General features: G+C 39.4%; 1 protein-coding gene across 4 annotated transcripts in view; it reads right to left on the bottom strand.

Annotated features, from left to right (window-relative positions):
* Nucleotides 1–341: 341 nt before the first annotated feature.
* Nucleotides 342–26186, bottom strand: part of BUB1B (BUB1 mitotic checkpoint serine/threonine kinase B) — a 65745-nt gene continuing 39900 nt past the window's right edge. For 3 of the 4 annotated variants that reach the window (XM_021009376.2, XM_078151343.1, XM_078151342.1), the window contains 8 exons: nucleotides 16570–16721; nucleotides 16204–16344; nucleotides 11698–11798; nucleotides 9996–10157; nucleotides 7900–8042; nucleotides 5995–6166; nucleotides 4849–4955; nucleotides 563–888 (listed from right to left, as the gene is read on the bottom strand). In XM_021009376.2, coding sequence (XP_020865035.1) covers nucleotides 654–888; nucleotides 4849–4955; nucleotides 5995–6166; nucleotides 7900–8042; nucleotides 9996–10157; nucleotides 11698–11798; nucleotides 16204–16344; nucleotides 16570–16721 — 1213 coding nt within the window. In that variant the 3' untranslated portion in view covers nucleotides 563–653. Of the gene's footprint in view, nucleotides 889–4848; nucleotides 4956–5994; nucleotides 6167–7899; nucleotides 8043–9995; nucleotides 10158–11697; nucleotides 11799–16203; nucleotides 16345–16569; nucleotides 16722–26186 lie in introns of all 4 variants that reach the window. The other variant, XM_021009378.2, reaches the window with a different exon arrangement.

Below are 26186 nucleotides of genomic sequence, written 5' to 3'. Positions count from 1 at the left end.
TCAGAAACTTTCAGAGCTGGGGATAGATGTAATGATAGTCCACTTTTATGAGTATTTTCACTTTTAAAAAGCACACTTCCTCACAACAACCAGGTGAAGCAGGTCGTGTTGGCATTATGACTCCTATTTTATAGATGAGAAAACTCAGAGAGAACAAGTGCCTTGCACGTCACAGCCAGTACTCAGTCAAGGTCTGCTGACTTCAAGACCAATGTTTTCCATGCTGACCTTCAATTTATAGATGTATAATTTGTAATGGTCCAAAAACCAATTACCTTCACAGCTATGGCATAGATTTCCTTACCCACTAAAAGCAAATTAAAACTTCTGAGGCACAGAAGTACCAAATGCAATTTTATTTTTTACAAAACAAACAATGATCATTAGTAAAAGGGACAGGAAAACCTCAGGTGAAGGTCAGGTAAAAGGTATCTATAAGCACTTTTAGAACAAAGAAGCTCTTTAAAAAAGTTCTTAAAAAAAGGTCCATATTGGTGACATCATTGTACCCAGAAATATCAGAGAGCTAGGAGGACACTTCTACCAAAAAAAAAAAAGAAAAAAGGTCCAAAGTGTTACCAGTGCAGCACAATATGCCCTAGAGTAAATCATATTACAGCTCGTGTCTTCCACAGCAAAGTCAACCTTTATCTCTAGGGAGAAGAATAGGAGAGACATAGTGACTGTCCCCCAGGTTGGGAGAGCAAAGCCCCTGAGCTGATCAATTTTCCCACTTTCCATAAAGCTTTGTTCAGGTGACTCTGAAAAGAGTCATCAAACACCTTACTTGTTTCTTCTTTAAGCTCTCTCAGAACAGCTATGGTGGACTCAGCACTGGCATTTAGAATCCGCCCAAAGAACTTGCTCCACAAATCATCATCTCTTAGCCTGAAAACACACAAAGCCATTTTCAGTTAGGGTCAGATATAGGACAGAGTTCAATCAAGATTCTTTTTGTGTTTAGCCAACAGAACTTTTCCGCACTAAGATGTAAGAGAATATATACATCCGCAGGGTTGTATGTCAAAAATGGGTGGGAGAGGGGGAAGAAACAAAATAGAGCTTTGTCAAGCTGCTAGAATTCTATCTTTTGCTACAACAGGCCCATGCACAGAGAATAACTAAAATAGCCCACTGAAAGCCCATATCTCCACAGCATACACAAACTGGAAGAGACCACAGGAAGAAAGAGCCATAATGTACATAAAGAGAAAGAAATCCTTCCATCCGAGTCTATAACCCCCTCTTCTGGTCACTGAGATGGGATCTATGTTATAATTTGGATACATTATGATGGGTCAGATATAAGAAAATGAACTTTGTTTCCTCTTCTTTCGAAAGAGCACAGAAAGCTGCTTTTGTTTTACCATCTCTAGATCCTAACTTTGGCAGAAACAGAGGGACTATCACAATGACTTATCTTCCATCCTAGTGTTGTATAAAATCAGGTTGTCAGAAGACACAGACTGACCCCATTTGTCTCCAGGTGTGTTAGCTGTGTCAATAATCAACATGAGAATCACAGGAATCTCAAAGATAGAAAAGGTTTTTAGAGATCACCTAATCATTTTAAAAATGAGGAAACTGAGGTCAAGAGACGTGCTCAAAATTATTCAGCTAACTAGCTAACAAAGGTAGGACTAGAATCCACAGCTGAGAGACCGACCTTAACTAAAAGAAAAGGAATCATGATTGGCCAAACCTTAAAGCAAGAGGACTCTAAAGGGTTTGAGAATGCAATACCAGCTAATTATAAAAGAACAAGCCAATTACAAATAATTATTTTCATTAAATGCTTTCATTTAAATCTTTAGAAATTTAAATTCAACAATTTGTTGTCTCCTAAGTACAACACACTTTGCCAGCTGTTGGGAATACAAAGACAAAAACAGTTCCTACCCTCAAAGAGCTTACATTCTACTGGACTATGCAACAAGTAAACAAATATAGATACAACTAGAGAAAGATCAGGGAAAAATTTCCCTACAAAGTGGCACCAAAGCTCCATCTTGAAGGAAGCCAGAAGCTTCCAGCAGAAGAGAAGGGAGTGCATTCAATGTGTAGGAGACAATTTTTGCCAAGGTGTTGAGGCAGGAGATAGATTGTTGTGTTAGAGGAAACAGAAATTAGACATGTTTGACTGGAAAAACAGCACACAAAGGGGAAAAATATGAATAAATCTGGAAGCACAGACTAGAGACAAAAAGGCAACAGGAGATCACAGAAGAATCTTGGGCAGTGGAGTCGTGTGCCTTAGGAAGATAGTTTTGTGAGCTGTGTGAAGGATGAGTTAGAGAGGAGAGAAAGTGGAAGCTACGAGACAAGACACGGTTGGAATACTTCAGGTGAGAGGTGAGGTGATGAGAGTCTATATAAGTAGAGAAAAGGAGATAGATATATGAGATACTGTTATTTGCAGTGAAGAAGAAGGCAGAATCAAAGATAAGGATTCAAGTCTAGGTGCCTGGGAGGCTAGTGATGGCCTAGCAGAAGGAAGGAAAGAAGGCCAAATTGAGGAGGGAGAAGATAATCAGTTCCAATTTGGACATGCTGAGGCTGAGATGACTATGGGACACCCACGTGGAAATATTAGTAAGACTGGAATTGAGGAGAGAAACAAGGTCTGAATATATAGATTTGGGAGTCATCTGCTTGGAAATGATGGTTAATCCATGAGAACCGAGAAGAACATCAGAAGAGAGTGTAGAGAGAAAAGACAGAGTTTGGGGTGATGGGAGAAAGTTTAGGGGAATGGCAATCATTCTTAGGAGGCAGAAGATGATCCAGTAAAGGAGATTTTTTTTAAAAAGGGGGTCAGATATAAGAATGAGGAGAAGCCAGGATCATGGAATCATGGAAGGTGAGGGAGGAGAGAGTGTACAGGAGGGACAAGTGATCCAATGTCAAAATCGAGTGAGAGAGAGAGAGAGAGAGAGAGAGAGAGAGAGAGAGAGAGAGAGAGAGAGAGAGAGAGAGAGAGAGAGGCACGAGAACTAAGAAAAGACCAGAGGCATTTTAGTTGAGTGATAGGGTACAAAGACTGGCAAAGGCTTGAGAAGCAAGCCAGAGATGACTGTTTTTTTTAAAGGAATTGAACTTTCCAAGTCCTTCTTTCATGCCTCATGAAAATAAAGAGGTGACTGTGGGTCCCTTGAAGCTTCGCCAGCAGAGCATCCTGGAAAAGCTTCAAGTACAATATTGGCAACAAGCAATGTCTGCTTTCCCAGGCCCAATTTAGCTAAGTACACAAAAGCTCATAAAACCAAGAAAAATACAAAATGATCCTCAGTCTTGTATGGCCTGCCCCCTTCCACTTCTACAATGATAGCTGAAAAATGGAAGGAAAAAGGGGGCAGACGACACTATATCATTTTCTTGAGTCTCTCGGTTCTGAGTCAACAAGAAAAATCCTCTGTCTTCTGCCCTTTGTAGCTCCTTAAAAAGGCCATCTACAATAGGCACCTCCACCTTCTCTCTTCTTAATACCTTATAATCAGGCTTCTGATCTTATCATTCCACCAAAACTACTCTCTCCAAAGTTACCAGTGATCTTGCCAAATCCAAATGCCTTTTCTCAATCTTTATTTTCCTAGATCTCCCTCAGCCTTTGACACTGCTGATTACTCTTTGTCCTCCTTGATACTTTCTTCTCTAGTTTTTTTTGGTACACTCTCTCCTGATTCTCCCCCTACCTAACTGCTCCTTCTCTGTCTCCTTTGCTGGATGTTCTCCATGTTCTCCAACCACAGATGTTCTCCAGGATTTCTGTCCTGGGTCCTCTTCTCTTCTCCCTCTATACTGTTTCACTTGATAAATCTCATCAGCTTCCTTGGATTTAATTACCATCTCTGTGCTGATCCCTCTTTAATCTACCTATTTTGCCCTTACTTCTCTGCTGATCTCCAGCGTGACATACCCAGCTGCCTTTGGAACATCTCCAACTGGATGTCCAGTAGACACATCTTCAAAATGTGCAATACTGAGCTCATGCTTTTTCTCCCTAAATCCCCCCTGCCTCCTAACTTCTCTATTACTGTTGAGGACAACACCCCAACCCCCAAATCTCTCAAGCTTGCAACCTAGGTGTGTCATCTTTGACTCTACCCTATCTCTCACCCCATATATCCAACCAGTTGCCAATGCCACTCAATTTCACCTTTGTAACATATCTCTCAAAGAAACGTGCCCCCTCTTCTCTCCTCTGATTCTGCCATTACCCCAGTACAGACACTTATCACTTCGTGCCTGGACTACTGCAATAGCCTGCTGATGAGTCTGCCTGACTCAAGTCTCTCCCCACTCCAATTTCACATCCATTCATCTTTAGTTTTCCTAAAGTACAGGTCTGGCCATGTCACTACTCAATAGTAACTCGAGTGGCTTTCTATTACTTCCAGGATCAAATATGAAATGCTCTGTTTGGCATTCAAAGCCCTTCATAACCTAGACTCCTCCTACCTTTCCAACCTTCTTACACCTTAATTCCCCCACCACATACGTTTTGATCCAGTAACAATGGCCTCCATGCTGTTCCATGAACAAAACACTCCATGTCTCAACTATGGGCATTTTCTCTAGCCACTGTGCCTAGCCCATAGTAATAACTTAATAAATATTTCTGCCTGCTTTCTGTACTTCATATACTGTAATGCTCATGTCTGTTATATATTTTTTCACATATTATATAATCCTTATAACAATCCCATGGGGTAGTTAGTAGAATATTATGTTTGTTTTAAAAGAGAAGACCAGGCTCAAAGAGGTTAGGTAACTTGCCTGAGATCATATATCCAAGAGAGTGAAAGAGATGGTTCAGAAAGAGAGACAAGTTTATTTGGTAATACTTACTTGGAAAAGCTCTGGAGGAGTTTCCAGTGGGAACCATTCCAGGCAACTTGTAAGTGTTCCTTAAACAACAGTAAATGTGCTAAATCAGCAATACCAATCAAGTCGACCTGAAATTACCAAAAAGATCTTATCAGCTAAAATAATTCCCCATTAATTACCACAGTATTGAATTAAAGGAAAGGTTTGAAGACTTCAGTCCATTTCATGATCACTATTTCAATAGTCTAAGGCAAGGATGGGGAACCTGTGGCCTTGAGGCGTGGCCTGAGGCTAGTGACCCCCTCCCCCGTGACCTTATATTTAATTGCTCTGATTTTATATTTAAGCTATTTTTTAAACACTTGGTGCTTGTCTCTCTCGTAGAACATAAGTTCCTGGCAAGTAAAGATTGTCTCATTCTTTGTGTTCGTATTGCCAGTGCTCCGCACAGTGCTTGGTATACTTGGCAGGTACTTAAGAAATACGTGATTACCCTTTCCACAGAGCTGACCAGCAGAAACAACTCCAGGCACTGGCCTTAAAACCCAGGACAAATACTTAAACTTCCAAACCTAGAGTTTCATATTCCAGATAAATTTACATGTATGCCAGCTGTCATCTAGAAGCAGTACACACCATTCCTAGGGGACAAGTTAGTCCATTAATTATGAACACTCAGGGCAAAGCTAGCAGAAACTGTAGTATAACAGTAATAATGTCTTAATTTCTATATCACTTTATTCTTATTATCCTATTTCCAATATACTTTCACATACTCACTACGTCCTTAAAGCAATCCTTTGAAATAAGAACAAAGATTACTTTCATTTTATAGGAAAGAAAATGAAGGTTCAGAAGCTGTGACTTGACCATGGTCACATGACAATTAATTGGCATCTGAGAGAGGAACTCACTCTAATGTGCCTGCGAGTGTGTGTTGTTGGGGAGAGGGGTGGAAAGGTAGGAAAGGAGTCTGTAGAGTTGTATCCCTTAGTGAAATAATGACACAGCATGGAATATTTTACTTTACGTGATTTACCAAAAAAAAAGTTAAATAAGAGGACAGGGATAAATACTATACTAGGTCATCTAGCTTTTACAGCATGCTCAGAAGAGGAAGGACCTAAGAAGTCACTATCTTTGCCCATGATTGTTTTATACACTTACTTGGTAGGGAGAAACACAGTTAGCAATGATTTTTTGTCCTTCTAGGATCTGTACAGTCCGAAAGCCATGTAGGGTAGGAACATCTGGCTGTGCCTTCAGGTCTACACTGTAGGAGAAGTCCACTATCTTCAAAGCCTGGTCATTTTCATTACAGACACAGGCATCACTAATCCTGAGCACAGATTTCAAAAGGAAGAAAAATTGGTAAGTTATAGCATCCCTAAGTTGCCTTAGGAAAAATACACAGAACAGAACTAAACAAAACACATATTGCAGTTACTTAGCCATGCCTATGGCCCCCTCCAATGGTTAGTTCAGAAAACGCATCTGCAAGAGTACTCCAATGAAGAGCAAAATGTTACTTGGATAAAGAGGACACTAGGGAAACCATTTCAAAAGGCACATTTAGACCGTTTCATAGTTATTTGGAAACATTTTTACTGAGCTGCTACAGTACACCAGGCAATGTGGACAGTATGTGGAACTTAGCTCTTCACTGGACTTTAACACGCATGACAACAAACATGACCTACTGATTAAAAGTTGTGATAACGGAAGAAATGAAAATATGTATCAGCAATCAGATCATGTTTTTAAAGAATTGTTCACATCCTTCCTTCTTGAAATTATCCAGATACAATCAAAAGATATTTTTCTTAACATTGAGTAGATGGAATAAAAGTTTCAGATGCTCACGTTGTGAAAACTTCCTGGATTTTCTATTAATTTGACACTATATATCCTACTTTGTCCTCAAGTGAAGAATCTTAACATATTTTCCTAGAAATAAGGATTTATTATAATGACTCCCCAACACTCAACTAATTAATAATTATGTCCTTGGAACTTATCTATCTTAAGGTATGAAGCTGCTCTCCAAATAGAGAAGCTTTCATGAAAACTCAAAAGTAGCTATTAACCCAACAGAAACAAATAAACTACATCCATGTTTTACCTCCAATTTGCTTTCTTCTCTTTACACAGCTAAGAAACACTGTACTCTCAAATAATTTGCTTTTGTAACCGATCCAATTGCATATTTCATCTTACTTAAACCAGGATAGGCTCTCTTACTTTAAGGCTAATAATTGCATATGGCTTTCTTTGGCATAGTACTTCAAAATTTTTTCTTTTTATTGTTCGAATGGAATTCCCAAACACTTTTGGAATTGAAAAAGGGCCAGGGAAAAGGCTTATGATCTTGATTAAGTTTCCTTATAGTGATCCATATATCTGGGTATTTTTCCTGATGCCCCCTGGTGGCTTGTGGAAGAATTTCCTTTATTTGGTTAAATTCAAATGCCACATACATACCCAAGGAGAGCTGTCATTGCAGCTTTGCATTGCAGTCCTGGCTGACCTGTAGGGCCAGATAGGATGAGCAGACACTGCCTACTTCATTCTAGGGTTTTACTATCTAGAGCAAGATGTTAGGGGTTCTTTAGTAACCCAGCTTATAGATATAAGCACATAACTTAAGGTTCTTCTAGCCCCCTTTCCCCTCTACAGTTACGATCATCTAGTTCAACCTCCATTAAGAAATTCAAGACCACCAAAATCAACCATCTTCCCATAGATTAGGGTTCTACTGACTGCTAGATAGTGGTGTGCCTTATTTATATGGGGATAAGGGCATATTTCTTTGTTGTTTCTCTTCTTTGATGGGAGACTCAAAATATTAACCTCAGACAGAAAAATTAAAGAAAAAAACTTATAGGTGGTCCTAAATAGAGAGATCACTCTCTAATTTTTTTTTTCTTAGTTATTCCTAATCATCACTGATACTTAAGAAACAAATTTTATTTTTAAATTCATTTATGTTCATCAAAAGACATGAGAAAGTAGCAAGAATTCCAAGTCTGAAGGCAGAGCAGAAAGGAAACACAATGAAGAACAATGCCCAACCTGTTTCCCAGTATCAGACTCCTAGGACCCAAATCTCCATGGACTATTTCTGCTCTGTGCAGCTTCTCCACTAACGCCAAGAGATTGTGAATAAGCAAAATTATTACTTCAGGGTCAATGGATTCACTGTGCTGGAGAAGATCCTGGAAACAGAAGACAAACAGAAAGCTAATGGAAACATGTGCCATAAGCACCCTTATTTCAGATAGCTCACACCATGCAGAACTTAAGAGGACACCATATCAACATTTCTAGTAACTTCAGGATTTGAACAAAACTTTAGTTTGCAGGACATCCATCAACCTCTACCTTTCATCCTTCCTCAGCTCCTTCTCTTATCTACAAACACTCAAGTTTTCCTACTCAAAAGAACCTCTGCTAAGTCCTTTCCCCACTCAGCATCAAGCTCCTCTTTTAACCCCCTGCAATCTGATTTCAACCCCAACAACTTTATGAAGCTAACTTCTTGAGGGCTCGGGATTTCCTAACGACCAAATCCAATGGTGTTTTCTTCGTATTTCTTTTCAATCCCTCTGAAACATTTGAGCCTAATTCTTCTTGGAATACTTGGCTCACTTGATTCTCGTGACATTGAACTATACTGGTTCTTTCTCTCTGTCCCATCGTCTCTTCTCCCATTGTCTATATATGCGCCTTCTCCAAGGTTCTATCTTCCGCCTTCTCTCTTTTCACAATTCTTTGCAGTCTCATCTACTCCTACTGGCTTCAACAATCACCTCCCTGTGGATAACTTCTAAAATTATAGCTCTAGCTCCAACTTTTCTCCCCAAATCCAGCTGAATTTCCAGCTACCTGCTGAAGAGCTTATAAAGTCCCATTGGTACTTCAAACGCATGCTCAAAACCAAACTTAACACGCCCACTTCACCCTTCAACCTCCTGAAATCACCATCTCCTCTTGAGTCTTATTTTTCATATAACCATTTCCCTCAGTTCAAATCGTCAGTCATTCACTTTTCCTCCCCCTCATTCTCCACATAAAACTAGTTGCCAAATCCTACTAAGTCTACCCTGGTTGTCAGTCTTACCTTTACCCTCTTTTCCATTCCTACTTCCATCATTCTGGGTCAGAAATTCATTTTTTGCCTGAACTATTACAATAGCCTAAGTAGTTTCTCTGTTCCAATCTCTACCCTTTCTGATCTGTGCTAAACAACACTGTCAGATTAATATTTCTAAAGTAAACTTTGATCATCTTTTCTCTGTTCAAATTCAGAGATTTCACCACTGTTCAAAGAATAAATTCCAACTTCTCATTCTGGCATTCAAAGCTCTCTAAAATATGATCCTAACCTATCTTTCCAGTTTTATCTTGCATTACTCCCCTATAAGTATTCTATGATCCTGGCAAACTGGACAACAGCAAAGTAGCAGTGTTGTCTAATGGGGAAAAAACTGAACCTGAAGTCCATAGACATGGATATGAATCCCAGTCATGCTGCTCACTACCTGTATAGTCTTGTACAAGTTATTTAACCTCCCTGGGCCTTAATTTCCCTGACTATAAAATGAGGAAGTTGGAATGGATAATCTCTTTTCCAATTTTGAATCTTACAGTTTTATGAATCACTCGATGCCAAACATATCCCAAGAACTTTGACTTGTGCTGTTTTCTCAGCCCTGAATGTTATTCCACAACCCTACTGGTTTGCTAAGATCCTGCCCCATTCTTGTGGCCTAGCATTAATGCCACGTCCTTTACCAATTCTCCTTGACCCGCCACCCCATCTTTCTTAGGACTCTCATAATCCCTCCTTGACACAAGAAGTTACCCCTCCATGCTAGACTGTTAACTCCGGAGGAACACTGCTCATCTCCGAATCCTCTGCAGCACCGAGGTGCTGAACAAGGATTAGTTGAATTGAATGAAACCTTCACCCCAGTCATTTCAGTCACTCACATGCTTTTCTTTTCTTTTTTTTTGGACTCATATGAATGAATGAATAGGCCAAATAGAGAAGAAGCTGACCCAATGCTAGACATCCAAGAACCATTATTAAAACCTCTGCAGGTCATATTTTACGACTTGAGAAATAGAGTCATGTTAACACTTTTAAAGAAAGTATTTCAACAAACCCAAAGCGTGAAACAGTTTATATTCTGGTGCAAAATAATACAGCCATCTTGGTATAGATAACAGCTGCAGTCATTACTGAAATTGTGTTCAAACTCTTCATTCAGACGCTCTCTTAACTTGAGGATGATATAATAATCCCATGGTACAGGCTGAGAATACACCTGAAAATGATTATTTAAAAATAAAAACACTAATTGTATTAATTAAATTAAATTCATCATCCCTGACCCTTCCCTTCTTCCCCTTTCCCTACAGAGGTAATGATTAGGGGTAGAGAACACTTCAGATAATGTCAAACTTTTCCCAATATTGGTTAGTTTTGATGAAGTTTTCCCCCCTCTTTTTTATTCTATTATAAGGCATTACTCTTTGGAAGCTACTACTTTTGGGAGGGTGAAGAGCTATAAAAAAAAACACATCAACCAAAATTTATTTGAAATATAAACAAATCAGTCTGTCTTAATGGATTCAATTACAACAGGGCTGTGACCCAGAAATCTCAAGCTCTATAAACAGCTGCAACAAAGATGTGGCCTTGGCTAAGTCACCTCTATGACAGTTCCACTTTAAAAATGGACTAAATTTTGCTAATTCATTTGGAATGGCAGACTAAAAAGCTGGTCAAGTGAAATCTTCTAAAATTCTAATGCTAATCATAAAAGCTTGGCATTTTATTCACCTAAGTTCTGTTCATATGTAAAAATATATGTCTATAAAGCTACATAGGGGTAGCTCAGTGGTGAAGTGTGGATAGAGTACCAAACCTAGAGTCAGGAAGATCTGAATTCAAATCTGGCTCAGACACTCACTAGCTGCGTTACCCTGAGCAAATCACTTAACCCTGTTTGCCTCAGTTTCCTCATCTGTCAAATTAGCTAGAGAAGAAAATGGCAAACAACTCCAGTATCTTTGCCAAGAAAACCCCGAAAAGGAATCACAAAGAGTCAGATACAATTGAAAGCAACTGAACGACAATTATCTGTATGGATGAATTATAATTATTGGTATGGTCATCAAAACTCAGTGACCAAAGGGTGCAGGGTCAGAATAGTAGCATCCTATAGCTATCTTTACCTCTTTGCCAACAACCCTAGTACTTCTAGGGGTGCTAGAGGTGGATGGAAGTATAGAGGAAATACTTCCACAGCTTTCCTTTTCTTGGCATGAAAAGAGAAATTTTGTTTCTTTATAAACTGGTCTTTTATCCAATTTAGCCAGTGGTTGGATTACTAAATGACATTTCCTCCTTCAGCATACCTATAACTGTAGTGAACCTCTTTTGAAATACAGATCTGAGATAAACCCTTCCAAATTTTCTTCTTTGGACCAGGTAAAGATAGAATTCCTGTCTTGTTCTTTATTTCCTGGGCTAGTTACGGGAATTTTTTCTAGCTCACAAGAGTCTCTGCCATTACCTGTTTCAAAATCTGATGACTTGAAGCAGAGAGGCCTACATTAGTCTGATGAATTTTGTTTGATGTCTACTTCCTGTCACTTGCCTATACTCAGTTCCTGACTCCTACCCATGCATGAATCACTAATTTCTGTTTTGAACCTCACCTAAACTAGTGATCGGTCGTTCTCATTCAGGGACTTTCAGGAAAAGGAATTGTGTAGATTTCTGGGGAACTTAAAATTATCAAGTACCTATATGGTTAATGATGCTAGAGAAATCTGAGAATACAAACATTTTGTTCCTACCTTTATTGCAGTTAATTTTGCAGAGTCACCTGGAACTACCCAAAATATCCTGTAATCTTCACCAATTAGGTTTTCCTGTTTGATGCAGTAATCCTCATTACCTGTTAAGAATGTTTTTACTTTTATGAATTATGAATTTTTACTTTTATGAATTGCTACACTTAGCGGTTAATGCTTGGCTTAAGAGCAAGAAATATTACCATATTCATATCAAGTGGGATTTAGAATAACTTTTAAAACCATTTTTATAGTATTTTTCCCCAATTACATGTCAACCCCTCCCCCAAATCATATTACCCAATTACATGTCAAGACACTTTTTAGTGTTCATTTTTACAAGATTTTGAGTTCCAAATTTTTCTCCCTCCCTCCCCTTTTCCTATGTTATGTTATACATGTACAATCATGTAAAACATATTTCCATATTTGTCACAGTTGTGAAAGAAGAAACAGATCAAAAGGAAAAAAAAACACAAAAGAATAAAGTAAGTGAAAAAATTATGCTTCGGTCTGCATTCAGAGTTCATTAGCTCTTTATCTGGATATGGACAGCATTTTCCTTCATGAGTCCTTTGGTATGGAGTTGCTGAGAAGAGCTGCATTCATATTGAATCATCACACCACATTGCTAATACTGTGTACAACGTTTGCTGGTTCTGCTCATTTCACTGTACAACAGTTTGTACAAGTCTTTCCAGGTTTTTCTGAAATGTGCCTTTTCATCATTTCTTATTGCACAATAGTATTCCATTACATTCTTATACCACAGCTTGTTCGGCCATTCCCCAATTAATGGGCATCCCCTCAATTTCCAATATTTTGTCACCATGAAAAGGGCTGCTATAAATATTTTTGTACATGTAGATTACTTTCCCTTTTTTATAATCTCTTTGGGATACAGACCTAAGTAGCGGTCTAGATTGCTGGATCTCAGGGTATACACAGTTTGGCTGCCCTTTGGGCATAGTTCCAAATTGCTCTCCAGAATGGTCGGATCAGTTCACAACTCTACCAACAGCATATTAGTGTTACAATTTTCCCACACCCTCTCTAACATTTATCATTTTCCTTTTTTTGTCATATTAGCCAATCTGAAAGGTGTGAGGTACTACCTCAGAGTTGTTTTAATTTGTATTTCTCTAATCAAGAGTGACTGAGAGCACTTCATGTGCCTATTGATAGCTTTGATTTCTTTATCTGAAAACTGCCTATTTGTATCCTTCGACCATTTATAAGCTGGGGAATGGTTTGTATTCTTGTAAATTTGACTCAGTTCTCTATATATCAGGGACACTTGCTGTAAAGATTGTTTCCCAGCTTTCTGCTTTCCTTCTAATCTTGGTTACGTTGGTTTTGTTTGTGCAAAAGCTTTGTAATTTAATATAATCAAAATTATCTTACATTTTGTAATGCTTTCTATCTCATTTGGTCATGAACCTGTAACTCGCTTAACTTCTTTAAGAATTTGGATGTGAGGGGCAGCTAGGTGGCACAGTGGATAGAGCACCAGCCCTGAAGTCAGGAGGACCTGAGTTCAAATCTGGCCTCAGACCAAACACTTGACACTTACTAGTGTGTGACCCTGGGCAAGTCACTTAACCCTAACTGCCTAAATAAAAAAAGAATTTGGATGCTATACCACTTGTTGCATATATGTTTAGTATTGATATTAGTTCATTGTTTATGGTACCTTTTAGCAAGATGTAATTTCTTCCCTTATCTCTTTTAATTAGGTCTATTTTTGCTTTTACTTTGTCTAAGATCAGGATTGCTACCCCTGCCTTTTTTCACTTTAACCAAAGCATAATAGATTCTGCTCCAGCCCCTTACCTTTACTCTGTGTCTGTTTCTGCTTCAAGTGTGTTTCTTGTAAACAACATATTGTAGGATTCTGGTTTTTTCTCCCCTCTGCTTTTCACTTTCATTTTATGAGAGAGCTCATCCTATGCACATTCAGTTATGATTACTAATGGTGTATTTCCCTCCATCCTATTTTTCCTCCCATTTGTCCTCTCTCTCTTTTCACCCTTTTCCTCCGCACCAGTGTTTTGCTCTTGTCTCCCACCTCCCCCAGTCTGCCCTCTCTTCTGTCAGCCCACCCTCCCCCCACAATGATTTTGTACATTATTCCCTCTTTGACCCAATACTGATGAAAGTAAAGTTCAAGTGATACCCATTGCCCACACTCCTATCTTTCCCTCCACTGTAATGGATTTTTTGCCTCTTCATGTGAAGTAACTTAATCCATTCTACCTCTCCGTTCTGCACCTAGTGGTAATTCTCTTTCTCATCTCTTAAATTTTTTTCATGCCATTTACTCAAATTCACCTTATACCCCCTCTATGTATACTTCTTCTAGCTACTTCTAGTACTATTAGTGGTACAATTTTTAAGAATTACAAGTATCATCTTCCCATGTAGAGATGTAAATGTTTTCTTTTCCCTTTTTAGGCTTGAGTCTTGATATTGGAGAGCAAAATTTTTATTCAATGTTGGTCTTCTCCTTATGAAAGCTTGAAATCCTTCTATTTCATTGAATGATCATTTTTTCCCCTTTGACATATTATGCTTAATTTCACCAGACAGGTGATTCTTGGTTGTAGTCCTAGCTTCTTTGCCTTCTGGAATATCATGTTCCATGACCTCTGATCCTTTAATGCTGTAGCTGCTAAGTCCTGCGTAATCCTGATCATGGCTCCCTGATATCTGAATTTTTTTTTTCCCATTTGCACTATTTTTTCCTTGACCTGATAGTTCTGTAATTTGGCTATAACGTTCCTTGGAGCTTTTATTTTGGGATCTTTTCCCAAAGGTGATCAGTGGGTTCTTTCACTGCCTATTTTGCCTTCTGGTTCTAGGATATCAGCGCAGTTTTCCTTGATAATTTCTTCAAAGATGTTGCCCAGGTCCTCCTTTTGATAATGGCTTTCAGGTAGTCCCATGATTCTGATATTCTCTCTCCTGGATCTATTTTCCATGTCAGTTCTTTTTCCAATGAGGTATTTTACATTTTCTTCTATTTTTTCATTCTTTTAAATTTGTTTGATTCTTGATTCTTATAGAGTCATTGGCTTCCACTTGCCCAATTCTAACTTTTAAGTAGTTTTTTCCTCAGTTGGGTTTTGTACTTCCTTTTCCATTTGGCCAACTCTACTTTTTAAGCAGTTTTTTTTTTCCAGGCTCTTGACTCTTTTGAGCTCTTCCATGAGTTCTTTCTAGGTTTGAGATTACTCACCATTTTTCTTTAGGGTTTGGCTATAGGCAGTGCTGTCCTCTTCTAAGTTTGTGTCCTGATCTTCTCTGTCGCCATAACTTTCTACAGTTGGAGTCTTTTTTTGTGGTTTGTTTTTTACTCATCTTTTTTTGGTCTTCTTCCTTTCTTTTAAATTTGAAGTCTGCTCTCAGGATGGAAGGATTTCTCGGGTTTCTTGTGCGAAGGGTTACAGGCCCTGGCTGCTTACCTGGTGCTGCACTGATGTTGCCCTGAGGCCCACAGGGGACCCTCACATCAGGTGCTGTGCTGGGGGTGGGGGGTAGGGAGTGGTTGGAACTGCTGGAGACCGTAGGGTTCTAGCAGCTTACCTGGTGCTGAACCGGGGTTCCTAGTGCTGGTATTTGGCATGTGCTGAGGGCGATGGGGTGTTTCTGCATATCTCTGGGGCTACACTGAAGTACATGGCAGCTTTTGGAGCTGCTGTATGCCTGTTCACTAGCTATGTTGAGGCAGGTGGGGTGTCCTAGTGTTAGTGTTTGCCTACTCCATCTCACTGGGGCTCAGGATCTCCCATTGGTTTGCTTAAGTGGGGCTTGTGGCTGGCTTGCTGGGATGCTTCCTGTCCTGGCCCGCGTTCTCCCTTTACCCATGTGAGACGGACCTTTCTTATCTCTTTTTTTTTTTTTGGCTAGGCAATGGGATTAAGTGACTTGCCCAGGGTCACACAGCTACTGCATGTTACGTGTCTGAGGCCAGATTCAAACTCAGGTCCTCCTGACTCCAGGGCTGGTGCTCTATCCACTGAACCACCTAGATGCCTCGATCTTTTTTGTCTCTCTCTTTTTTTGGGGGGGAGACAGACCTTTCTTGCTGATCTAAGTTTCTTGGGCTAAAAGATTGTTTTTGCTATCTTCCCCCCCCACACACACATCTTTTTGCTGATTCTGCTGTTCCAGGATTTGTTTCAGGATGCTATTTTATGTTTTTCTGGAGATGAATATTGGAAGAGTTATGGTGATTTACTGCTTACTCCGCCATGTCGGCTCCTGGAAGTCTGAGAGACATAGTTTCTGGTTAATTCATCAAAATAATTTGTTTTAATTAAAAAAAAACTCATTGGATAAATGAGTTATTGTTGTCGACTAAGCCCTGGTTCACCAACACTTTTATTTCTACAAAAGTTTTTTTCCCTGCTCAGAGACTTTTTAGATATTTGCAACAGCATCTAAGTGTTTAGGTAACTAACCACCTCCAAGTATTAAAAAGAGATGTATGCTTTTAATGGCACTTACCTAATTCAATCTCTTTTTCCACTTCTAGCTCAGGCATGGGTCTCTCTTCTAAATAGAATTCTGGAGAGGCCCTTAACTCTGGCAGTGAGTCTAGCAGTTGCCTACGCTGCTGTAAGCACCAGGGTGAGAGAGAAGAATTATCTGCAGGGGCAGAAGTGAAAGTGTTACCCAACAAATCTGAACTTAAAAGAGAAATTTCAAATGAAGAAAGAACACAGAGTATGTGACCGATACCTACTTACCAAAGTCATTTTCAAGATTAAATCAGGGCCATTCTATACACTTTAGATGTTTCAGGGTTCATGGCCATTTCTCCAAAACATATGCCAGACAGGTAAGTTTTTACTAGGCACAAGAATCACTTACCCAAAGAATGAATGATGCTTTCATCATTAGTAAGTTCCAGTTTCTCAGGGATCTGAAGGTATTTAGTTGAGGAAATACTTGCAATTGAGGAAGCAGAAGAGCCTGAGAATCCAGAGGAGCAGGTGTTTTCTTGACTGTTTTCCACAATTGGGCTGAAAGAACCACAGGTGAGTCAACCTCCAGCAGAAGCAATGAATGCTAATTCTTTCTCATCTAACTGAAATTCATTAGCTAAAATAGAGGAAGGGATCAAATTCTAAATTCAACAGCCTTTTAAAAAAGTTGGTTTTCAACACTATCCCAACAAGTTATTACTGTTTTTTAACAACACAAATAATTTCCAGATATACACCCTCTATACCTTCTCCCAGTGAAACTCCCTTATAACAAAGAAAAACAGTTAAGCAAAACCAACTGACAAAGCAGTCATATCCTTAGCAGCTAGCCCCTTACCTCTTTAAGGGAACAGAACAGGGTTTCCCATCCTTTATCTCGGCTAAGTTTACACATCACCCAGATTTACTTCAGTAGGAATTTCTTTTTACATTATTATACTTGTCGTGTGTGCTGTTTTTCCAATTATGTTTACTTCACTCTGAATCCATTTACACAAATCTTCCCATTTTTCTCTCAATTCCGCAATCTTAATTTCTTAAGGCCCAATCCAACTGACTTGCAGCAATACTTACCTATTTTAACATGAGAAGCAAACTTTGAGTTTCTGAAGCATTCAATTATTTTTATAGACCTTGTCGAAATTAAATATTATAGTGAACTATATATCTACTTATATTACTTGTAATTGTCTGGACCCTTTTTTTTCTTTTGCCCTTCTCATTTGATTTTTCACTTTTAGTTAAACTAGGGCAGGTATGGAAGTGGAATTCAAATGATTCAATTTTATTGATACAATGATCCAAGACAATTCCAAAGGACTCATGATGAAAAATACTACCCGCCTCCAGAGAGAGAACTGATGAACTCTGAGTGCAGATTGAAGCATACTGTTTTTCCTTCCTATTTTTGGGCAACATAGCTAATACAGAAATAGGTTTTGCATGACTTCACAGATATAATGGGTATCATATTGCTTGCCTTCTCAATGGGTGGGGGAGGGAAAGGGAAAAAGGGAGGGAATTTGGAACTCAAAATTAGAAGAAAAGAAAGAATGTTAAAATAAAAAGAATCTGGCTCCCTATTAGCATACATGAAAATAATTAAGCTTTTGGGATAATCTTCAGATAGTTATTTCTATGGCTACGAGAAGTGGAATTAGCCCACTGCTTCAGCTTTCCCACTCCATCTTTCAAGAAACAAATGCCTTCCTTCCCATGTTGCTCTTCTCTCCCCATTTTGGCTTAGTAGTTTACTCAAGGCTAACTGTCACAAATTCCCACTTTGTAGCATCGTTCCCATGTCTCCACAGATTCCCCTACTACCACAGTCTGAGCCCAAGCTTAACAATCTCCTCCTACACCTTTATCTGTATTCTAATCAGACCCACTCCTTTCCAGGCCAACTCAACCTGAATCACTAAGCTCCTAACTCCAATACACTTATCCCTTCATATATATACTCTGCACTCAACAAACAGCCTCAAACTTTCCAACTCCCGCTCATTCCATGCCCTTGTTCTCTCCTCAAAGTACACCATATCTCTTGCAAGACTCTTCACTGAAAGTCATTCCTTTTCTAATTCTCCCAATTCATAAGACTAACAGGGAGAAGGTGGCGCTCATTGCTCCCCTACTTTCATACTACTATTCTACTAGTTTCTCCTCTTTGAGTCTACTCAATATAATTTAACCATCTTCTCCCCATCCTTGTAGCTGGCATCTATCAGCTTTCAGGTTACTTTCCAAAATTGTTCTGTGACTTTTGTACCTCAGTTTTCCCCTCATTCATTGCCTCGCATCATCCTCAGCGACGTCAATTTGAGGGTCTGTTTGAACTTTGCTCCTTTCCCCATAAAGGGCAATGGGGAGGGAGGGAGGGAGACATGGACAGAATGTTAAAATTACTGATGAATCCACAGATATATCCACTAAGCAGGAAAGGATTTCTAACACTCTGGCTTATTCCCGATAAGAATATTTAAAGGCTCCTGGGTTTTCTTACTCTCTATCAGTGGTTCTCAAGTTATGGTCTGTAGACCTCTAGGTGTGCCTGAGACTTCTTGCAGGGGGTCCACAAGGTCAAAGCTATTTTCATAATAATACTAAGATGTTTATCTATTAAAAATACTCCACCTACATATCTATGATTTTTTTCATATACTTCTAACTAAAACAACATCATTAACATATTGAAAGCAGAAGCAGATTTGAGAATCCAGCTGTCTTCTATTATGCTGGATATTAAAGAGACTTGCAAAAATATGTAAAACAATGCTACTCTTCTCATTAATTTCTTGTTTTGGAAATTATTTTTTTCATACAAATATGACATGTTTTCCAAAAATAATCTCTTAATTTTAATACAGTAAACATTGACATAGCCACAAAAACAAAAGCTTTTTGGGGTCCTCTGTAATTTTTAAGAGAGTAAAGGGGTCCTGAGAACAAAAAGTTTGAGAAGCACTGCCCAGTATGTATTGTCAATGGTGTCAGTGCTTAGCTCAGAGCTTGGCACACAGTGGGCACTTAATATTTATCTACTGATTGGTGTCAGTGCCCTTTTCTACTCCTGAGTATAAAACCATGTGAATTCCTAAAGTTCAGGATACATAGTCATACCATGGTACTGGCAAAACTAGCTATTTCTTGGTTGGACCTCAGGTGTCTCAGAAGGAGGACAACGAAATCTAAGGGGCTATACCACAAAGTAGCATATCTATCCTGGCTATATCCTTTGTGGTGACAAATTATAACTAGCTAAGTTTCCTAAGAGGAAAGCTGAGCTGAATCTTTTCTTTCTCAAATCCTGAACTGAAAAGTATACATATTCACAATGACTCATTTAATAGCCTGTCCAAACAACTGTTCCACCTCCTAAATGCCAACAGTTTCATTTCTCTAACCCATTTTAGTGACAAACCTCACCTCTCTATGACTTCAGTTCCTTTTTATGTGCTATCTTTCTCCCTTAGAATGTAAACTCCTTGAGGGCCTAGACTCTTTCCTTTTGCTAGTATATGCATTCCCAGCACTTGTGCTAAGTGCTTAATAAATGTTTGTTAACTTGACTAAGATTCTATGATCTTTCTCACCAAAGTTCTTAACCTTCTATCTGTCATCGAACCTCTCTGACAGTCTGGTAAAGCCTATAAATCCCCTTCTCAGATTAAAAAAAAAACAACAGGGGCACCTAGGTGGCGCAGTGGATAGAGCACCGGCCCTGAATTCAAATCTGGCCTCAGACCAAACACTTGACATTTCCTAGCTGTGTGACCCTGGGCAAGTCACTTAACCCCAATTGCCTAAAAAAGCAAACATAAATAAATAAATAAAAAACCAATTCATAGTTCAAGAAAATGTTGAATTTCACTTAGAGGTTTGGAAAAATAAAGATGGAATTAATTTCCCACCCACGTTCATAGACCCCAGATTAGGAACCTCTCTTAGAACAGTACCTTTAAGACATGTTACTTTGAAATAACACTTTCCAACCATAGCTTAGTATCTTCCCACTTTCCCCACTCACTCACATTAAATTTTTTATCCTTGATCATGACCTGTTCCCCCAGACCACCTCTTCCACCTCAGCTTTATTTGCCTCCCTAAATCAGGCTTATGATCTACAACTTCACTATTTCACAACCTAAGTACTCTCATGGTGCAACCTGGTGGCCCAGTAGATAGAATGTCAGGAAGCCTCATCTTGCTGAGTTTAAATCCAACCTCAGACACTTACTAGCTGTGTGACCCTGGGCAAATCACTTAATCCTGTTTGCCTCAGTTTCCTCATCTATAAAATAAGTTGGAGAAGGAAATGACAAACCACTCCAGTATCTTTGCCAAGAAAACTCCAAATGGGGTCATGAAGAGCTGGACACAACTGAAACGACTGAACAACAACTACTCTCATAGAACTTTGTGCTCTCTTGACTTTCACTGTTTCAACTCCTCATACCTGAGTAACCCCTACCACCTTATTTGTCTACTCCTGTCCCCAGTCTGCCAAATATCACTGAATAAAGCCATGAGATCAGCATAATCTCATCTACTATAAATTTATGGTCTACAGCCTCAGCTAGGCCCTTGCTGTGAATTCAATAATCTTTCTACCCTTTCCACTATTGGCTCCCTATTTAATTTCCTATAAAAAACTATTTCAAATCTCCTTTTTGCTCTCACAGCTTCCCTTTCCTTAACATTTACAGCAGATGACTTAGCTTCCTACTTTACCAAGGAGACTGAGAAATAAAACATGGCCTCCCCGCCAGGACTCCACTTCCTTCCTCAAAACTTCTTGGAGTCGTTACTATTTTTTTCCCCTTTCTCCTGATCACAAAAGAGGTATCCTAACTTCTAAAGTCTTCTAAATGTGCCCTCATCCTATTCCCTGCCCATTTTGTTCCAGTAATCATCTCCTCCCTCTTTCATACATCTTTGGGGCAAAATGAAGCATGCATTGTCAGAGGGGCATACAAATGTTGGTTTTGCTTAACTATACTTCTCTATTACAGGGGAGGGTTCTATTTTGGGGCATGGAGGGGTGGTGGTGGATGTCATTAGGAAGCAATGGAAATGTTTTTAAAAAATAAAAGATCTTAAAAGGCCTGTATCTGAAATTTACTAGCTGTATGAGTAGCAAGTCACTTAACCTACATAAACTTGGTGTCCTCATCTACAAAACAGAAATAATACCTGAAGTAATCACTTCATACTACTGCTGTAAATGTAAAGTGAGATAATATATGTGAAGCACTTTTTAAATCTTAAATAATATTTAATCATCAACTATTATTACTGTAATAAACTGATGGACTACATCTTACTGGAAGCCTTACCTGATACTGCTGGTTATTAATGACTAATCTCTTACCAAATTATTTTGTATTTATTTGGCACAAGTTGTAACCCCCAGTAGAATGTAAACTCTTAAATTCTGTCTGAATGAGGCGATGAAGGCCTGTACCAGGGTGACAACAGAGTCACAGGAGAGAAGGCGGGCATATTTCTTTAAAAGAGATGTTGCAAAGGTAAAACTGACAGGTATTGGCAAATGACTGGATATATGGAGTAAGAGATTGGGGAGAGTTAAAGATAATACCTAGGTTATAAACTTCAGGGACTGGGAGGGTATCGTCCTCAATAATAATAGGCAAGTTAGGAAGTAGAGAGGATTTAGAGAAAAAGAAAATGAGTTCAGCTGAAAATGTCTACTGGACATTCCAAAGGCATGTGGAGATATACGGTTATTGTTGTTGAGTTGTTTCTATTATGTCTGATTCTCCGTGAACCCATTTGCTGTTTTCTTGGTAAAGACACTAGAGTGGTTTGCCATTTCCTTACTCTAACTCATTTTTACAGATGAGGAACTGAGGTGAACAGGGTGAAGTGACTTGCCCAGGGTCACACAACTAGTAAGTATCTGAGGCTGGATTTGAACTCAGGTCCTCCTGACTTCAGGCCTGGCGCTCTGTCCGCTGTAACACCTAGGGTGCCCTAGATGCTAGATTGGAGGTCAGCAGAGAGGTTAGTGGAGGATAGGTAGATTTGAGAGTAGTAAGCATAGAGATAGTAATTAAATCCATGAAAGCTGATGACTCATCAAGTGAAGCAGTATAGAGAGAGGGCCAAGGACAGAACTCTGAGGGACACCTAAGATTAGAGGGCATCATCTGGAAAAGGATCCAGCAAAGGAGACTGAGGAGTTATCAGAAAGGAAGGAGAATGGAAAGCGTGTCCCAAAAAACTTAGAAGAGAGTATTGAGGAGGAGAGAGTAACCAACAGTGACAAAGGCTGCAGAGAGGTTACGGATGAGGATTGAGAAAAGGCCACTGTGTTTGGTAATTAAGAAATCACTGGTAACTTTGGAGAGAGCAGTTCTGGTGGAATGATGAGGTCAGAAACTAGATTATAAGGAGTTAAGAAGGGAGTAAGAGGTCAGAAAGTGAAGGCATTTATTGCAGACAGCCTTCTCAAGGAGTTTAGCTACAAGGGCAGGAGAGATACAGGACAATAGTAAGTGGGGACAGAAGGATCAAGTAAGGGTTTTTTGAGGTTGGGACAATCATGGGAATGTTGGAGGCAGAAGGGAAGAAGCCAATAGACAGGGAGAGATTGAAAACAAGTGACAGAGTAAGGATAACATTTCCTTTATTGCCCATTCTTGGATCAACTTCTTGCAATCTGACTTTCAGTTCTATAACTTTCACTAACACTGCTCTTTCTAAAGTTACCAATCACTACCTAACTGCCATATACAATGAGCTTTTTTTTCCATCTCATCTTCCCTGACTTTTCCCAAGTTTCTGACATGTTGACAAGCTCCTTAAACTGTACACTTTATTCTCTCTTGTCTTACGAGAAATAGCTCTTCATAGATTTGTCCTTGGCTTTCTTCTCTCTCTATTCTACTCCTAGGCAATCTCACTCACTCAAATGGCTTCAATTATTGTTTCTGGGGGGGTGGAGCCAAGATGGTGGAATAAAAGCAGTGACTCACTTGAGCCCTCCCAAACCTCTCCGAATACCTGTAAAAAATGGCTCTAAACAAATTCTAAAGCAGCAGAACCCACAAAAAGACAGAGTGAAACAAATTTCCAGCCCAAGACAACCTGGATGGTTGATCAGAGAATTCTACTGTGCCAGGCAGGGAGAGAAGTGCAGTTCAGCATGGGCATGCAGGCAAAATAGGCTTCAGTGAACCTGGAGCAGGCCTCAAGAAGACTGAATCACAGGCAGTTGTGGCAGTTTCCAGACTTCTCAACCCAAGAATGCTAAAGACAACTTAGAAGGTCAGTAGGAAAAGTCTGTGACTGCAGTGAGAGAGAAACTCGGTCCCAGCCCCAATCCCTGCACATGGCCCTGGTGTGGTAGCTGCTTCCAGAGCTTCCAGCCTACAAACTGAGGGGGAAATCGAGTGGCTGATCAGAGGGGGATTGCAGGCATCTCTTTGCTGGTGCTGAGGCAGGATTCTCTTGTTTTGCCCTGCTTGGATCTGGGACACAGTTCTGGGTGGCAGTCCAGGGGCGAGGAGGAGCTTGTAGTGGTGGTGAAGAGCAAAGCTTCCTCACAGTTCCAAGGCAGAAAAGAGTGCTTGTGGTCACTCACAGACCAGAGCACAGGCCAGGAAAAGGGTAAACAGCTTGCCCCTTATCACAGCACGTTGGAAGAACTGAAAATTTACAGGTCCCTAGCAATATCTCTGAAAACATTTGCACGAAACCCCCCAAAGTCTGGGACAGTACATTTTTCCACATTGGAAGCAGACTCCTCCTTTAACAAAGAGTTTATAACTCAATTAATTGGCTGGGATCATGAGCAAACCTTGCAAAAAAAGTCAGACCACAGAATCTTTCTTTGGTGACAAAGAAGATCAAACATTCAACCAGAAGAAGACAAGAAAGTCAAAGCTCCTACATCCAAAGTCTCCAAGAAAAATACGAATTGGTCCCAGGCCATGGAAGACCTCAAAAAGGATTTTGAGAAGCAAGTAAGAGAAGTAGAGGAAAAACTGGGAAGAGAAATGAGAGTGATGCAAGAAAATCATGAAAAACAAGTCAACAGCTTGCTAAAGGAGACCCAAAAAAATACTGAAGAAAATAACACCTTAAAAAATAGCCTAACCCAAATGGCAAAAGAGGTCTAAAAAGCCAACGAGAAGAATGCCTTAAAAGGCAAAATTGGCCAAATGGAAAAAGAAGTCCAAAAGCTTACTGAAGAAAATACTTCCTTAAAAATTAGAATGGAGCAATTGGAAGCTAGTGACTTTATGAGAAATCAAGGCACTGTAAAACAAAATCAAAAGAATGAAAAAATAGAAAACAATGTAAAATATCTCACTAGAAAAACAACTGACCTGGAAAATAGATCCAGGAGTGACAATTTAAAAATTATTGGACAATCTGAAAACCACGATCAAAAAAAGAGCCTAGACATCATCTTTCAAGAATTTATCAAGGAAAACTGCCCTGATACTTTAGAACCAAAGGGCAAAATAGAAATTGAAAGAATCCACTGATCAGCTTCTAAAAGAGATCCCCAAAGTTTGAAAACTCCTAGGAATATTGTAGCCAAATTCCAGAGTTCTCAGGTGAAGGAGAAAATATTACAAGCGGCCAGAAAGAAACAATTCTAAGTATTGTGGAAACATAATCAGGATAACATAAGATTTAGCAGCTTCTACATTAAGGGACTGGAGGGCTTAGAATATAATATTCCAGAGGGCAAAGGAGATCGGATTACAACCCAGAATCACCTACCCAGTAAAACTGAGTATAATCCTTCAGGGGGAAAAATGGACATTCAGTGAAAGAGAGGACTTTCAAGCATTCTTAATAAAAAGACCAAAGCTGAATAGAAAATTTGACTTTCAAATACAAGACTCAAGTGAAACATGAAGAGGTAAACAGGAAAGAGAAATCATATAAGACTTATTAAGGTTGAACTGTTTACATTCCTGCATGGAAAGATATTTATAACTCATGAGACCTTTGTCAGTATTAGGGAAGTCAGAGGGAAAAAATTATATCTATATATCTATATAGACAGATATATAGATACAGATAGAAGGCACAGGGTAAATTGAAGATGAAGGGGTGATATCTAGAGAATAAAATTCAGGGGTGAGAGAGGATTATACTGGGAAAAGGAGAAAGGGAGAGGTAAAATGGGGTAAATTATCTCACATAAAACAGACAAGAAAAGGCTTTTACAATGGAGGTGAAACAGGGGAAGGTAAGAGGGAATGAGTGAATCTTATTCTTATCAGATTTGGCTTAAGGAGGGAATGACATACACACTCAATTGGGCATGGAAATCTATCTTACCCTACAGGAAAATATTGGGGGAAGGGGACAAGAGAACAGGGGGATGACAGAGGGCACTGGGGGAGGGGGTAATCAGAAGCAAACACTTTTAAGGAGGGTCACGGTCAAAAGAGAGAATAGAATAAATGGGGGGCAAGATAGGATGAATGGAAATATAGTTAGTTTTTCACAACATGACTACTATGGAATTGTTTTGCATGACTTATACATGTATAACCTGTATCAAGTTGCTTGCCTTCTCAGTGAGGGTGGGTGGGGAGGGAGGAAGGGAGAAAATTTGGAACCCAAAGTTTTAAAAACAGATGTTAAAAAAAATTGTTTTCATATGCAACTGGGAAATAAGATATACAGGCAATGGGGTATAGAAATCTATCCTGCCCTATAGGAAAACAGAAGGGGAAGGGGATAAGAGAAGGAGGGGTGAGACAGAAGGGAGGGCAGATTAGGGGAAGGGGTATTCAGAATGCATGCCATCTTGGGGTGGGGGGAGGGATGAGATGGGGAGAAAATTTGGAATTCAAAATCTTGTGGAAGTGAATGTTGAAAACTAAAATTTTTAAAAATTACTGCTTCTGCACCTCCAGTTCTAACTTTTCTTCTGAGCTCCAGACTATAACTCCAACTGCCCAGAGAACATCATCCTGATGTCCACCTGATACCTCTAACTCGGCATGTCCA

The sequence above is a fragment of the Phascolarctos cinereus genome, unplaced genomic scaffold, assembly GCF_003287225.1.
Source record: "Phascolarctos cinereus isolate Bilbo 61053 unplaced genomic scaffold, phaCin_HiC Scaffold_3;HRSCAF=262, whole genome shotgun sequence".
Lineage (NCBI taxonomy): Eukaryota > Metazoa > Chordata > Mammalia > Diprotodontia > Phascolarctidae > Phascolarctos > Phascolarctos cinereus.
Note: the sequence above shows the minus strand (reverse complement) of the source record. Positions and strands in the feature narration are given on the sequence as shown.